Source organism: Coenobita brevimanus, chromosome 47 (genome assembly GCF_032717465.1).
Source record: "Coenobita brevimanus isolate Jiangsu-jjx chromosome 47, ASM3271746v2, whole genome shotgun sequence".
NCBI lineage: Eukaryota > Metazoa > Arthropoda > Malacostraca > Decapoda > Coenobitidae > Coenobita > Coenobita brevimanus.
Window position 1 is genome coordinate 16,153,110 of NC_137000.1, and position 15,825 is coordinate 16,168,934.

Consider the following 15,825-nt stretch of genomic DNA (forward strand, 5'->3'; position numbering starts at 1 on the left):
CTCTTTCTCCCAACCATCTCTCTGTTTTTATTTTTCTCATATTCTGTAACATAAATTTTGCTCTTATTAACTTCCATACCCCTCCCTTTCTCTCAAACCTCTCTCATATTTTCTCTTACTCTCACACATCTTTCTTCCTTTCTGTTCCTTTCAAGCCTCTCTCTTCAGCCTCTCTTTCAGTCATCGTTCTTTCTCTGTACCTTATCTCTTCCTCTCAAACCTCACTTTCTATCAATCGTCTCTTTTTCTTTAAGGCTTCTCTCTTCTTCTCATACATTTCTTTCATTTTATCTCAATTTTTTTCTTAGTAATCTTGCTTCCTCTCTCCCCGGCTTCTCTTTCTCTCGATCATCTCTCTTCCTCTCAAACCTCTCTTTTTCCTTCCAGTCATTTCTCTTCCTCTCAAATCTCTCTTTTTCGCGTTTACTCCCAAGCATCTCTCTTCCTCGTTTTTTACACTGTTCCTCTCGACCATCTCTCCCAGTCAAGCCCCTATCTTTTTAATTATCTCTCTCTGTCAAGCATACTTCTTTCTTTCAATTTCAGCCATCTTTTTCTCTCCAGAACCTTTCTTTCTCTCAAACCTCTCTCTGCTAAAAAAAAAAAAAAAAAAAAAAAAAAATCAAAATCAATCTCCTTTTCGTTTACCGTTCTTTTAGTGTCATGTCTTTTCTTACAAGTTTATTTTTGCTACATGAAGGCAATTGTATTCGTAAGGAAATATACCTGGTACTGAAGGAGTTATTGTGTAGTGAAGACTGATTAAGTTCTGCGGTGAAACATAGAACTTTCTCTGGTAGTAATATTGCTCCTTTCATATCCGACCTTCATTTATTAAATACACTAAGAAAAGTAATCAAAAGCTATGCTAGTTTTAAGGAACATTATTAATGAACCAAGAATATATATATATCCAAGAATATTAACATCCTAACCTTATTTCCCTCTAACGGATGAGGTGAACAGGACCTGCACAGATGAATTGGAATGTAATAAAGCCGGAGGACTATCAACAGAACTGGCCAGTGACATGACTCATACATCCGTTCACTTATCCAAGGTCTGGTGACAGAGTACCGTTCAAACCTTCGCAGATCTCAGCGTCATCCCCACAAGCACCAACTCACATTCTTTTTTCCATGATTAAGTAGCTACCTCAAACTTTGTAGGGCAGAGACCATTCCATCGACTCCAGATTTAGCAAATACAGAAGTACCAGACAGATGCTGGAGCTTCAGAGCCCCAGTATAGAGCTTCGCTAAAGTCCCGAAAGTCTACGGGTGCAAAGTGGGAAATTCAGGGCAGTAATGCTGGACCTTGCTAAAATCGCTAAGAAATACGGGAGCAATTCAACTTGTGTCCGAAAACGGTTAGTGAACAACAGACGGGGAGAGGGCGGCTCCTAGTGATGCTCCCGCATCTCAGGAGGGGATGCAGTCCTTGTCATATGCGCAGACTGGCAACTGTAACCATCAATATTTTATCTTTCGTTGATTTTTCTACTTCCTCATCTTCCAAACCTCTCATTCTTTCACGTTCACTAATTTATCCAGCTTCTCTCTTAGCCTTCCAAACCTCCTCTCCTCCTCAGACTCATCCTTATATGTATTTTCACTACCCTGTTCATATTCATTCTCTCCACACGATCCTGTTTTAGCAAACTTTCTTCTTTACACCATTTGTGAATCTTTTTCTTTCTCCTCCATACTAGACAACGCAACTCTCATGCAGTACATCCCTTAACGGTACTACTCTCGTTCTCAACTTTTCAAGCTCATGTCATACCAACGTCTCGCACCCATACGTCAGAGTGAACTCGAGCAAGATTATGTGAATGTTGGCTATAAATTGTTATCTTGAAATACATTAAATCTGCATTGTAAGTCGCCCCTTGTGACGTTCTTCTTTTCTGTTAAGTCGACAGTACGAGTAAATGATGGTAATATTGCCTAATGATTTTTTTTTTTACCTGTCCCCGCCCCGGAGGAGCTCGGGTACAGGTAATTGTTTTCACTCGGTTTGTGTATCTGTCTGCCTGTTAACAACTTTACGCGAAAACTACTTGTGCAATTTTAACTAAACTTACAGGGGTGATGGGCTATGACCTTCTGATCACTTGATTAAATTTTGGACCATACTGGGCCAAGACCTAGGCTGTAGGCCCAAAAAAGGTAAAAAAAAAAAAAAAAAAAAGAGGGACGGCAAACATAGTTTTTTTTTCGTCATAACTCCACTCAAATTCGTCATATTGACATGGAACGAAAACCTAAAGGTGCATCTTTCAAATCTGCATCCTATAACATGCCTCATTACATCAAGGGGGTCATCCCCCAGGTAGCGGAAGGGGGTCAGTGTCAGGTGGGTCGGGCCTAAAATTTCAAATGGGCATAAGATCGTCAGTATTCACCCGATCTGCTCCAAATCTGATATGTGACATTTTTGACTAGATATCCTGTTGTGTCTAGACGTTAGCACTAAAATCACTGCCGGGGACGGGTTTGCTGTGCCTTGGCACCGCTTCTTTTCTATTTATTAAACTAGTTTACAAGTTTCCCTCATTACCATACCAATATATTGGTAATCTATCTATATACCTAGGCTGCTTCCCCCAAGGAAAGGGAGGTAGCCGAGACAGGACGACACACTCCCCATTTACTCATCCATTGAAACACATTCATTCTCATCTTTGCCCCAAAGGGGAGAACGGACAGATCCTCACCGCACCACACCGCACAAGGGTCAACTGCACAATGCAATCAGTGGCATCCACAGCAGGGCCCGACAGCAGAACTGGTTTACCCCTGCCACATCATAATAGACCCATCCCCTTACCCGCACCTGACCTGACTAGCTGATCAGACCAAATGCGGGAGAATATCCCCTCAGGGCTGCGTCATCATTTATTCATTCACAATTTCCCTCCATTTATTTCTGTCATGCACAGCCACTCTTCCTTTCTCAACAGACATCCCTCTCGCATCCAGAGCTCTCTTCACACTGTCCATCCATCCTATTCGTGGTCTTCCTCTCAACTGTAGTATTTTGGGACACACTTCTAACCGTAAGACAGTCTGTATTCAGCACTTCCACACTTTCCCACCAGATTTCTTTCCTCCAGCTCTACTCCCTCCGCTCCGCACTTGATATGACGAGAGGAGCGAGGAGGGGGATGAAATGGATTGCCCCTCAATCAGATCTGTGCTACACTCTCTGTCCTCTTACGCCCTCCCTAACTTGATTTGTTTCTCTCCTCCCACACTATTCACCTGTCTCTCACTCTCTCTACCACTACCAATTCTTGCTTTCATCTTTACTTTTTTTAATTTTTTTTAAAAATCACACCGACCGAAATGTCATAAAAAATACCCCAGTCCTAAGTGAGACAGCTACATCATGTACTGAGTTTGGACCGTCGGTATTAGCGTCGTTGTCGTGATATATGGAAGTGTGTGTCAACTAGGAGGAGTGCTGGCTCTCAGGGAACGGACAATCAAGTCTCACCTCAGTTTGGTCCACCTTCTCTCACCGGTTAGCTGCCTTCCCATCATTCCATTATTGTTCTACATAGGCTACTGTACATCACCTTCCCTCTTATCTCTCTTCCTTTCATCTGTTTCTTCCTCTCATCTCTATCCACGTGTCTGCCTCTCCATTTTATCATCTCATTTCTACACTCTTCACCCTCCATAAAACTCTCCCGCTACCTCACCTCAACCCTCCTCACGTAACCTAGGGTCTATTGGACCCCACGCTATTGTTCTTAGTGTTTTTCATATATTACTGTAAGGTCTTGGGATCTGGTTTTCCCTCTACTTTCCTCACTGGTAGACTAGTTTAGGGAGGTGATGAGGTAGGTTTGGGATCTGGCTCTATTTTCGCGCTAAAGGGCCTTTGGGGTCCAGTGGACCCCAAGGTACCTAATCTGTTTTTTTTTTTCCGTATATATCTTCCATACCAAAAATTATTTATTATGACATGTGCTACTCTTTCTTCTTAAAGATACTTTGGCCATTAGTCTACAGCAGGGATTGATAGAAAACTGGTGGAACACATCAGTTTTGGTATGGCAGCCACTAATTTTAGTTGGTTTAAAATTTGTCAATGTTTTTCATTTAAATTTTCCTTACAATATTTCGTCACATATATTTTCATACATTTTGCCCCAGATTGAAGGAAAAGGGCTACAGAAATTGTGTACAAGTGATTGTTTCAATAAAGGGGTTGTAAGTATTTTTGGTGATTTTCTAAAGATTGGGGTCTGACGGACCCCAGGTTACCCGAGGAAGGAAAAAATTTTAGGGTTACCTGAGGAGGGTTAATCTTTTCTGTCACATTTCCATTCCCCCATCTCTGTCTACACTGCTTTCCTTCTCTCCCTCTTCCTTTCTTTTCATCCACCTCTACCTGTTCTTCTATCCCACTTCTTTCCTCCTTCTCTACCTATCATTATTTCCATACCTTCCTCCCCATCTGCAGTCTCTACCTGCCTCTTCTCTCCTCTCCAGCTGTCCTTCCAGTGGTGTAATTGGTGGGAGGGCAGGGCCCCTTTCTGATTTTTTTTTTTTTGTGGAAAATTTTCAGTTATCGATAGCAGTTTGTCGAGAGAGAGAGAGAGAGAGAGAGAGAGAGAGAGAGAGAGAGAGAGAGAGAGAGAGAGAGAGAGAGAGAGAGATGTCATAAGTACAACACACTTTCTGTTCCTAAACGTGTGTCACCATTCGTCCTGAAGTAAGACCTACTAGTGGCTGTCGCTCTGTCTTTATTTCTACCAATATAACCTTTACTCCTCCTTTAGGTAAGGCTTTACGTGTAGTTCTGATGAAATTTTTAATTTTTACCTCATGTTTTCGAGGCAGAGTGACAGCAGGAAAGCACAAATCTTAGTGAAGCTGTGGAAACACAATGTAGGTGAAGTACATGCCAGTCACTACAGTAAAGTCAGGACAATAACTAAAGGTATAGTTACGGCTGGGACGCTCAGTGGGGGTATGGAAGGACACCACCACAGCGGAGATAATGGGTAACATAATGACGGATAGAAAGCACAGTGAAAATAGGGTTATGTAATGAAGATATGGAAGTACGATGAAGATATACTAGTATATAGAGATTAAAAACTAACGTAGTAAAACTAGAAACACTTAGTGAGGCAGAATTTTAATATTATACTCGTATACACGCACACACACACACACACACACACACACACACACACACACACACACACACACACACACACACACACACACACACACACACACACACACATCAAGGCAAGTAAGACAGGATATGAGTCTTGGTACAGTACCAAGGTGTTAGGGAAGAGGGGTTGTCTGAGAATCTTAACACGGTACTGATGTAAAGAATGTGAACCCCTGATTATGGACACAAAATACCGATAATGAAATATGACAAAGCTGTTACTACCAGTCTACACAAAGAAAGCTGCAGTTTCAGTGACAGTACTGAATATTTATTAATGGCACTCGTGTGCTTCAAGCATAATCTTAGATGTGTCCTGGTGAGTCGGCGACAGTTTTACCAGAAAGATTGCGCATCTTGATTCTCCTTCCTCAGTTAATCGGCAGCAGCGCTACAACCACTGAGCTCTATAATATGCAGAGGCTATCTCCGTAGCGAGCGTGTAGCTTTGGCCGCCACATTGAAACACCACCACTCGTCGCCTCCACAACGGTAAAGCAACTGGATCACTGTTCTTAGCCTGATGTTTCTGTTTCGCTGTTGCTTACTTAAGCTAGGCAGTAGGCCATGGCACTATAATTTCCGAATGCACTGGCTGATTTCAAAAGACGTGGACGTCGGTGGTGTAATGTAGATAAACAACATCAGCGCCGCCCTGGGCCCCTGGCGGCTGTTAGCCTACACAAATTACATGGTGTTACCCAAGAGAAAGCCTCTGCATACTATAGAGCTCAGTGGCTACAACAGACAGTAATGTGTGGTTTTCTTTTACGGCAGCGAAGTATTTACAAGGGAAACACTGCTAGACTCTAAAATGGTAAAGAAACAACACGTGAGGCCAAAGAAAAACAGGAAAGGGCATTCAGAATGTATATGTTATTTAAATGTAAACTCACACGGTCCAATGCCTGTACTCACAAAGTCCAGTGCTAATGCACCCAGAGTGAAGTGCTAGTGCACACAAGGTCCAGTGCTAGTACTCATAGTTATGGGGCTAATACTCAAGGTCAAGGGACTCTGGCTCAAGGTCAAGCAGTCAGCACTCAGGATCACTGTCAGAGGAACAGCATTCGTGTCGATAAAGAAACGGATAACCAAAACAGGTCAGCAAACATATCGGTTCCTGGATGTTTCCTCAGTCAAACGTATTTGGGGAATTTTTGGAAATTTGTTCCTCCTTCCCACCTGAAAAATTCCTTTATCACCACTGCGTCCTTCAATCTATCCTTTTCTCCCCCTCCTTCTTTCTTTATATCCCATCCCCTCCATCCTTCATTTCCTTTCGTCCGTTTCCACTTTTCTTTCCACTTTTGCCTCTCCTTTCCTCATGTCTCCCTTTTCTTTCCTTCATCATTGCCTGTTCTTCCCTTCATTCCTACTTTCCCATTCTCCCTCTATTTCCCTCCCTCTGTTCTCTGCGACACTGTCCTGATCAGTCTCCCCCCCCCCCCTTTCTTCCTCTCTTACCTGGTCAGACAGTAGTAGTGGTGGTGCTGAGTGTAGTGCCCTGAGCCTGTTGTGCTCCCCCACACACTCCTGCACAAACTGGCTGCGGGACCACTCCACCTCCCCAGGACCTTGCTGCGTCTCCACACTCGCCCCACGCCCTGACCACACCTGCACACGGGATTGGTGTTAGCTTGATTAGGCAGGTTTTAAATACATGTTAAGTTGATTGACCTGGTTACAGATAGGTGTTAGGTGTTAGGGAGGGAACATGGTTTAAGAAGCTGTCAGACAGGTGCTAAGCTGATTAAGTTTTGGGTGTGGTTAAGGTGGTGTCAGACTGGAAGTAGATGGTTTAACTGTTGTGACAGACATTGCAGATGCTTTCGACAGTCTGGCATTAATCTTTTATTTCCAAACTTCTCTCCTGAGATTTTTATCCTTCTTTCTCTGCCTTCATCTCTCCTTTCTGTAGCCTGAATCTGTATTCTGCTAGTGTTCTTCTACAACTACCAACAGTGGTAATCCTCAGGGTTGCTACAAACAGTGGTAATCCTCAGGGTTGTTCTTTCATCAACTTTCTTCCATCTATTCATTAGTGGCCTTCCGAGCTAAAACTCAGAAGGTCACTAATGCATGAAGTTTTATCCACTCACACCCTCCATTTTTTTTTTTTTTTTCCCCGCTGCTCACCACGTCCGTCACAGTGGCCATTATAACAGTCAGAGGATGAGGCGCTGACACAGCTATATCGTCTGGTTACTTTCTCATTTTCATTTGGGCAAAAAGAACCTTGTGACGTTTATTTGCCTCAGAAACTGATTTCTTCCTTCTCGCAACTCGACATAAGCTTCCATACGACTAACACTTTACTCTGAATAACACTCAGTTCAGTCGTTCAACACCTCTTAATATTCTTGCTGTCTCTTTTTCTCGTGGTTTGTCTTGACAAGATTATATTATTTTTCTTGCAAAAACAGCTTCAGAGAAGTCATAACAGGTGTGCGGAACCGAACAGGCATGATTTAACCCACTCATATACTGCCTCTGAGTGGACCACAGGTGTCATGTGCGGGACTCACCAATACACAACTGTTAACAAGATGGGTCGGAAGCCTTTCACATCATCAACTCTCTTGCTGTCATTGGCCCCCTTCAGCCCCGTTCTCTTTGCTGCAGTGGTGCATCTCTCTCTCTCTCTCTCTCTCTCTCTCTCTCTCTATCTATCTCCCCTAGGATATTCTGGTCTTTATTCTTCTTAACGCTCTGCTTACATTTCCCCCTCCTTCATTATGACGGGTACGCAGCATCCGTCTAGTTACACACTCTCACTTTCTTTTTTTTTTTTTTTTTGTCCTGTTCTCTAGTAAAAAATTAAGTCGGTACTGGCAGCCTTTCATGTTTATAGGTGGGTATTCTTAATGCTATTGTATAATTTTTGTGCTGGCCAAAGTTGCCGTTGATAGTTTATCGTCACTACTTTTGTATTATATATATATATATATATATATATATATATATATATATATATATATATATATATTATATATATGTATACGTGTACCTGTATGTGCATATATATATGTGTATATGTACGTATGTCTGTCTATCTATTGCCAGACGCCTTCATCTCGTGAGGGATGGCCACAATCAAATCGCTTCCATGTCGCCCTGTCCCCCGCCATTTCACTGTCTTACCCCCAGCTCACACCCCCTTCTCGCATATTCCTCTCTACTCCATCCCTCCATCTCATCCTCGGCCTCCCCCTCCCTCTCCCCCCCTCCACCTCACTTACATACTCTCTCCTCGTTAGTCTCTCACGCTCCATCCTCTTCACATGGCCAAACCACATCAGCATATTTCTCCTAACGCTTTGTATCACATCCACGTTCACACCACGTCCCTTCACTTCCTCATTTGTCAGTCTGTCTCTCCATGTAACTCCACATGCTCCTCTCAAATAACTTACTTCCACTGCTCTCACTCCTGACTTATGTCCTTATAGCAAGTCCAAGCTTCATTTCCATACGTTAGCGTTGGTATCAAAATACTATCATGCAGCGATTTTTTTACCTCCATGCTCACTATCCCTTTCTTACAACTGCTTTCAAAGAACCAGCAACTTCTCTTCCTTGTTGTACCCTTTCAAACATTTCATCCTTCAAACTTCCATCCTTACTCATCACACTACTCAAGCACTTAAATGCACTCACATTTTCCATTTCCTCATCATCCAACCTCACCGTACATTCACTGACTTCACTTCTCTCGAAGAACGTAACTTTACTCTTCCGAGCATTCACCTTTAGATTCCGTTTCTTACACACTCTCCCAAACTTATTCACCAAGCCTTGCAGTTTCCCTTCGTTTTCGCTTAACAATACAGTATCATCTGCAAACAATAGTACAGGAAGTCTCCAAACGCTGCCCTCTCTCATCCACTGCCCTACCTTGTATCTCTTTTATAACCCCACCCATATACAGACTGAACAACCATAGAGACATGAGACATCCCTGTTTCAATGCAACATTCAAATAGAAAAATTCACTTAGTCCACTATCCAACTGCATTGCCGCCTGGGTCTCTGCCTTTCTCCCAGCTCAGTCTGCATATCTTCCATATCCACTGTACTATTATCTCTCGTGCATGCTATAGTATTTCACCTTACACTCCATCAGTTCCTGAGGCTTTTCTCATTTTGACTTTCTTCATTGCTTCCACTACTTTCATCCTACTGATTTCTTCGTCTCTTATCACATCCCTTCGTCTCCCAGCCATTCCCCAGCCACTTATACTCGTATTACTTTCATTCTGTACGGGTAACAGTTCCTTAAGGTGTTCTCTCCATCTGCCTACCTTTTCTCCATTATCCGGTATCAATCTACCATTTTTATCTTTCACTCCCCTACTAACTTCTTTATCACCATGTCCAACTCTCTTTACCACTTTCCAGAACCTTTTCTCACATTCTCTCCACTTTACACTCTAATCTTTTCCAAATACCTCATCCATTCTCTTCTTACTCTCTCTTACTAATCTTTCTACCTCTCTCTTCATCTCTACCTATAGCTCTGTCTTCTGTCTCAACTTCCTCCATGCCTCTGCTTCCCATCCACACACTATATGCTTTCTTCTTTTGCACCACAGCCTGTCTCACCTCTTCATTCTACCCTGTTGTTCCTTACACGGCCTTTCCTCTTCTCTTCACCCCACACACCACCTCACATGCTGCATAGAGTTCTTCTATGAATATCTTGCACACACCTTCTACCTCCTCCATCTGCTTCAAATAATATTTACCCATTTGCTCCTCCACTTCTCTCTTATATTCCTTTTTTTTCTATCTTCTTGCAACCTTTCCACCCTCCTTGTATGGGCTATTCCTCCTATCCTTCTCTCCTTTTATTCCTCCATTGCACTTGAACCTTGACTTTCACCACCACCAAGTGGTTGTCAGAAAATTCACTCCCTCAACCTCAGTATGCTATTTCATCCATTACATACACCCTCATTCTGCCACCCACGCACACATAATTATCATCTTCCAGTCATTCAGTTCATCACCAACCCTTGTCATCACTCGCCACATATACCTGTGGATCACTTAGTGCCTAAAGAGGGTATTGGCTATCACCAATCCGCTCCCCAAACTAATGTCCGCTAGAGCACTACATTCTCATCCACTTCTGCAGGCACACCCCACTCACCAACTACTCCATCCACCTTCACATTCCCTACTTTTCCATTTATATCTCCGATCAAAAACACTCTCTCATTCCTTTCAAACATTTCCATGCATGCTTCCACATTTGCCCAGAAATATTCTTTCACCCTGCTTGCACGATCTTGTGTTGGCGCATACACACACACAATCCCCTATGTTTGTAACCCTACTTTCAATCTTACCTTCACAATCCTTGAACCAACTGATCCATATTCCTATCTCTTGCACACAATAGTACATACTCTCTCTTTTGCTCTCTCATTCTCACCTATTCCCGGGCATATACCTCATCCATACTCCCACTCCGTCACACTCTCACCTTCCATTTAGTCTCAGTTAATTCATGTGTGTCCACTTTTGGACCCTCAAGCACCTGGATAATCTCTCTCTCAATCACCTCATCATTCGCACCCCTTGTATTCCATGCTGCAGTCCGTGCCATGTCTTTTGTTCAGTCCTTGGTCGTCACCTGTTTGCAAGTCCTAGTCCTGGGCTTCTTGTTTGTACTATTAGTTAGCTGTTCTCCGGGGAAGGGCACGTAGGGAACGGGTGTTGGTTGATTATAAGGTTACCATCATCCGTATTTAATGATTTCCTGGTTTACAGGAAACAATTTAGCTTGCCACTCATTGTAGAGTTACCCTAAAATAGAGTACCATTACACTAAGTGAGTGGGTGATGGGTGACCCACCAACAGCGATATATATATATATATATATATATATATATATATATATATATATATATATATATATATATATATATATATATATATATATACTGTATATATACAATATAGTATATATATATATATGTATATATGTGGAGCCTCTGTGGAACAGTACAGTGGTAGAGTGTGCGGTTTCGTACATGGGAGAACCAGGGTTCGCGCCCCACCAGGGTAATAAGCTTTGGGAGTGTTCATTTGGCACCGTTCTGCTTTGGCGGACATAATGGGTGCTGTGGTTGTGCCAGTGTCGCTTACTATAAAATATGCTTGCTCCCAATCGGTATGCGCTGGCCGATTACACTTGGTTCACAGACTACACACACATCCAGTGCCACTCCAACATTACAATCACGCTTACAAGCACGTCTCAACCTACATACAATCTCTACCAGACAGCCTAAGCCATTTGGTAGAGATACATAGGCTGTATCGTCCCACTTCAGTTGCGATAGGCCGATCCTGCAGTGGATACTCAAACGAATGATGATGATGATGTATATATATATATATATATATATATATATATATACAGAGAGAGAGAAAGAGAGAGAGAGAGAGAGAGAGAGAGAGAGAGAGAGAGAGAGAGACTGTAGCACCAGTCGAGCAGGACAGTACTCCCAAGGTGGATGGAAAGTTGATGACAGGGGGTGCTGGAGCTCCCGTTTCATCAGCCCTCGGGACTAGTTCCTGACCATCCCCCTTTGCTGAACTTTTTCAGTGTCTCAGTAACACAGAGAGTAGGCCAGCATGCTCTCCAATACAAGTTTAACTGTCAACACCAAACTACATGCACAGTACACACTACACTTTCTTTTCAAAATTAAAAAAATGTAAAATGGCACAATTAAATTTGGCCTTGGAGTCCCCAAGGGGGAGGGGACCATAAATTTCCCCACCATCCGCCCCTCTCCCAGTGACGACTCAGAGAGATGCCTGGAAATACTGTCTGACTCACTTCTTCTTCATTTCTGCAACACTCGTGGCCTTTCCTCTAGCTGTCGAACATCACCTCTCCTCCTGCAAACCTCACCTTCTCTTCCTGTCTGAGACTCAGCTGTCTGAGGCAACAGGCAGCAAACCTTTTTCTGTTTCCTCCTACTTTCTCTATACTCATTTCAAAGCCAAGGTAGCTGTTGCGTATATATACGCAACGACTTATCTTGCTCTCGTGTTCCGAACTTGATTCTTCTGAATTCTCAACACTCTGGCTTTGGCTTTCTTGTCATTCTCTGACTAAATATATCTGCGCTGTTTATTTATCTCCTAATTCTATTGACTATCAAAAATTCTTCGACTATCTTACTTCTTTGATGGAACACATTCTATCCATTTCTCCTTTCTCTGAAATCTCCATTCTAGGAGATTTCAATGTTCACCACCACCTTTGGCTCTCCTCTCCTTTCACTGATCCACCTGGTGAACAAGCCTACATCTTTTCTATCCTTAATGACCTAGTGCAGCTTGTACAGCACCCTACCCGCATCCCTGACCGCCTTGGAGAGAGCTCCAACATGCTTGACCTCTTCCTTACAACTAATCCTTCTGCTTACACTGTTAATCTTTTCTCTCCATTGGGCTCCTCTGATCACAACCTTATTACCTTAACCTGTCCTATCGCTCCAGTACGGCCTGTGGACCCTCCAAAGAAACGTCGACTGTGGCACTTTGTAGCTGCGGATTGGGAGGCCCTCAGGCAGTACTTCTGTTATTTTCCATGGAATGATTATTGCTTCCATGGCCGGGAGCCATCTGAGTGTGCATTGTGCAGTACGGAGGTTATTCTCTCGGGCACTGAAGTATACATTCCTTTCTCATATCCTTTGACTAATGCAAGAAAGCCTTGGTTTAATCACGCTTTTTTTTTTTTTTTTTTTTTTTTTTTTTGTCCGACTTCTGGGCATAGGCTTCACAGCCTGCTCTCAAGGCCCAGTAGTCCTCCTACATACCATACACCTCTCTACATGTCACCACTTCGGCGCTAACGCCCACCGTCCATATTGAATACATGCTAGGGCTGTCTCATACAGGACTGGTGTATTGGTATTAGCGGGGGTACTTTTATGACATGTTGGCGGGTTATCTGGTAGATCAGGAATGTCTGCTTTTATGAAATTCAAATCCTTAAACTGTTCCCTGCCCCAGCCGGGATTCGAACCTGGGTCCATCAGGACTGCAGGCCGCCTCTCTACCGATTCAGCCACCGCTGTCCGCAACAAGGAGACTGCCTATAAAAGGTACCGGAGCCAACCCACCCCTGAATCACATCTTGCTTATGTTTCTGCCCAGAATCGTGCTAAGTCTGTTCTTCACTCTCCTAAAAATAATTTCATCCGTACTAAACGCTCACAACCCTCCAGCTCGAATTCTTCCCGCTCCTTCTGGCACCTTGCCAGAAACCTTTCTAACAACTTTACCTCATCATCCTTCCCTCCTCTTTTCTACTCTGATGGTTCTGTAGCTATTTCTTCTTATTGATAAAGCAGATCTTTTTGCTCAGACTTTCTCCTCCAGTTCCACTTTAGACGATTCTGGTGCTGTTCCTCCATCACTTCCCCCCTCTGACTTCCTCATGGCTGACATTAAAATTTCTTCAGGTGATGTATTTCCTGCTATCACTGGCCTTAATACTAACAAGGCATATGGGCCTGATGGAGTCCCTCCTGTTGTCCTCAAGAACTGTGCTTCTGTCTAACACCCTGTCTAGGTAAACTCTTTCGTCTTTGTCTGTCAACTTGTACATTTCCTTCTTGCTGAAAGTTTCCATTCATTCAACCAGTCCCAAAGAAGGGTGACAATTCCCATCCCTCTAACTATCGTCCAATTGCTTTAACATCGTGTGTCTCAAAAGTTTTAGAGTCAATTCTTAATAGGAAAATTTTAAAGCATCTTTCCTATCACAACCTTCTTTCTGATCGTCAGTTTGGGTTCCGTCAGGGACGTTTCACTGGCGATCTTCTCACCTACAATACCTTTCAGACTCCTGGTCATCCTCCTTGCGAGAGTCTGGCGATCGCACTTGACATCTCAAAGGCTTTCGATCGAGTCTGGCATAAATCTTTAATTTCCAAACTGCCCTCTTACGGTTTCTATCCTTCTCTCTGTGCCTTCATCTATGGCTTCCTTTCTGGTCGTTCTATAGCCGCTGTTGTAGACGGCCATCGTTCTTCTCCAAGATCTGTCAACAGTGGTGTTCCTCAGGGCTCTGTCCTGTCACCGACTCTCTTCCAGCTATTCATCAATGACCTAAGCTGTACATCTACCCCTATCCACTCGTACGGTGATGATTCCACCCTTCACCTTTCCATTCGGTTCCCGCAACATCGATCTCAGCAGTTGCTTCAACATACAAGGGATGAGGCTATGACAAACCTAATGTCTGAGTGGCTCGTATCTCTGACTGGGGTAAAAATAATCTTGTCCGTTTTAATGCATCAAAAACTCAGTTTTAACAACTATCAACCCGACACAATCTTCCACAGGAGTACCCACTAATGTTTAATAATATCCAGCTCAAGCCTGTATCATCCTTGAACATGTTTGGGGTTTCATTCACTCTGGACTTATCTTGGAAAGATCATATTTCATCTCTTGTAAAATCTGCTTCCAAGTGATTGGGTGTGCTAAGCTTACTCTATACATTCTTTACCCCTGCACAGTTGTTGACTTTATACTCGAGTTTTATTCGCCCCTGTTTAGAGTACAACTCTCATGAGTGGGGAGGCTCCCCACATATAGCTCTCCTCAATAGGGTGGAGTCAAAGGCCTTTCGTTTCATCAACTCTCCTTCTCTTACTGACTGCCTTCACCCTCTGTCTCTTCGTCGCACTGTTGCATCTTTATCTCATTTCTATCGCCACTTCAGTGGTCATTGTTCCTCTGAACTGTCTGCTTGCATTCCTCCATCTCTACGACGGGAGCGTAGCACCCGTCTAGCAACAAACTCTCATCCCTTTTCTGTCCAACTCTCTTATGCAAGAGTTAACCGTTACTCCCAGTCCTTCATTTATGCAACGGGTCAACTCTGGAACTGTCTCCCTCTGTCTGTATTTCCTACATCCTATGATCTCCAGTCTTTCAAACGCAGTGTGTCCAGGCATCTCGAAATGAATGGATCTTGAATTGGCTCTCTTTTGTAGTTTTTTTTTTTTTCTTGGAAGGAAAGGTTTGCGAGCCCCTGGCCTTTGGTTCCTTCTTCCTTGCATAATATCTATCTATCTATCTAGACTGTATATATATATATATATATATATATATATATATATATATATATATATATATATATATATCTGTCTTGAGTCTATCTATCTATAGTATATATATATATATATATATGTAAATATATGTATTATATATAATTATATTGTACATATAATTTATGTATTGTAGATATATTGTATCTATCTATCTATCTATCTATCTATCTGTCTATCTCTATACCTTAGCTGCTTCACCCAGGGAAAGAGAGGTAGCCGAGACAGGACGACACACTCCAGATTTTCTCATCCAAACACACACATTTATTCGTATCTCAGCCCCAAGGGAAAAAGGGACAGATCCTCACCACAGACACACACACACACACACACACATATATATATATATATATATATATATATATATATATACTCGTGTGTGTGTGTGTGTGTGTGTGTGTGTGTGTGTGTGTGTGTGTGTATTTATATCACTTACGGAGTTTCTTTGTAAACATGATACGAAGTTAA

At 42.8% G+C, this 15,825-nt stretch overlaps 1 protein-coding gene across 1 annotated transcript in view; it reads right to left on the reverse strand.

Annotated features, from left to right (window-relative positions):
* LOC145399096 (uncharacterized) overlaps positions 1-15,825 on the reverse strand; it is a 244,747-nt gene that overhangs the window by 17,178 nt on the left and 211,744 nt on the right. Inside the window, exon 2 of the mRNA XM_080271845.1 lies at positions 6,670-6,819. Coding sequence (XP_080127971.1) covers positions 6,670-6,819 — 150 coding nt within the window. The remainder of the gene's footprint in view (positions 1-6,669; positions 6,820-15,825) is intronic.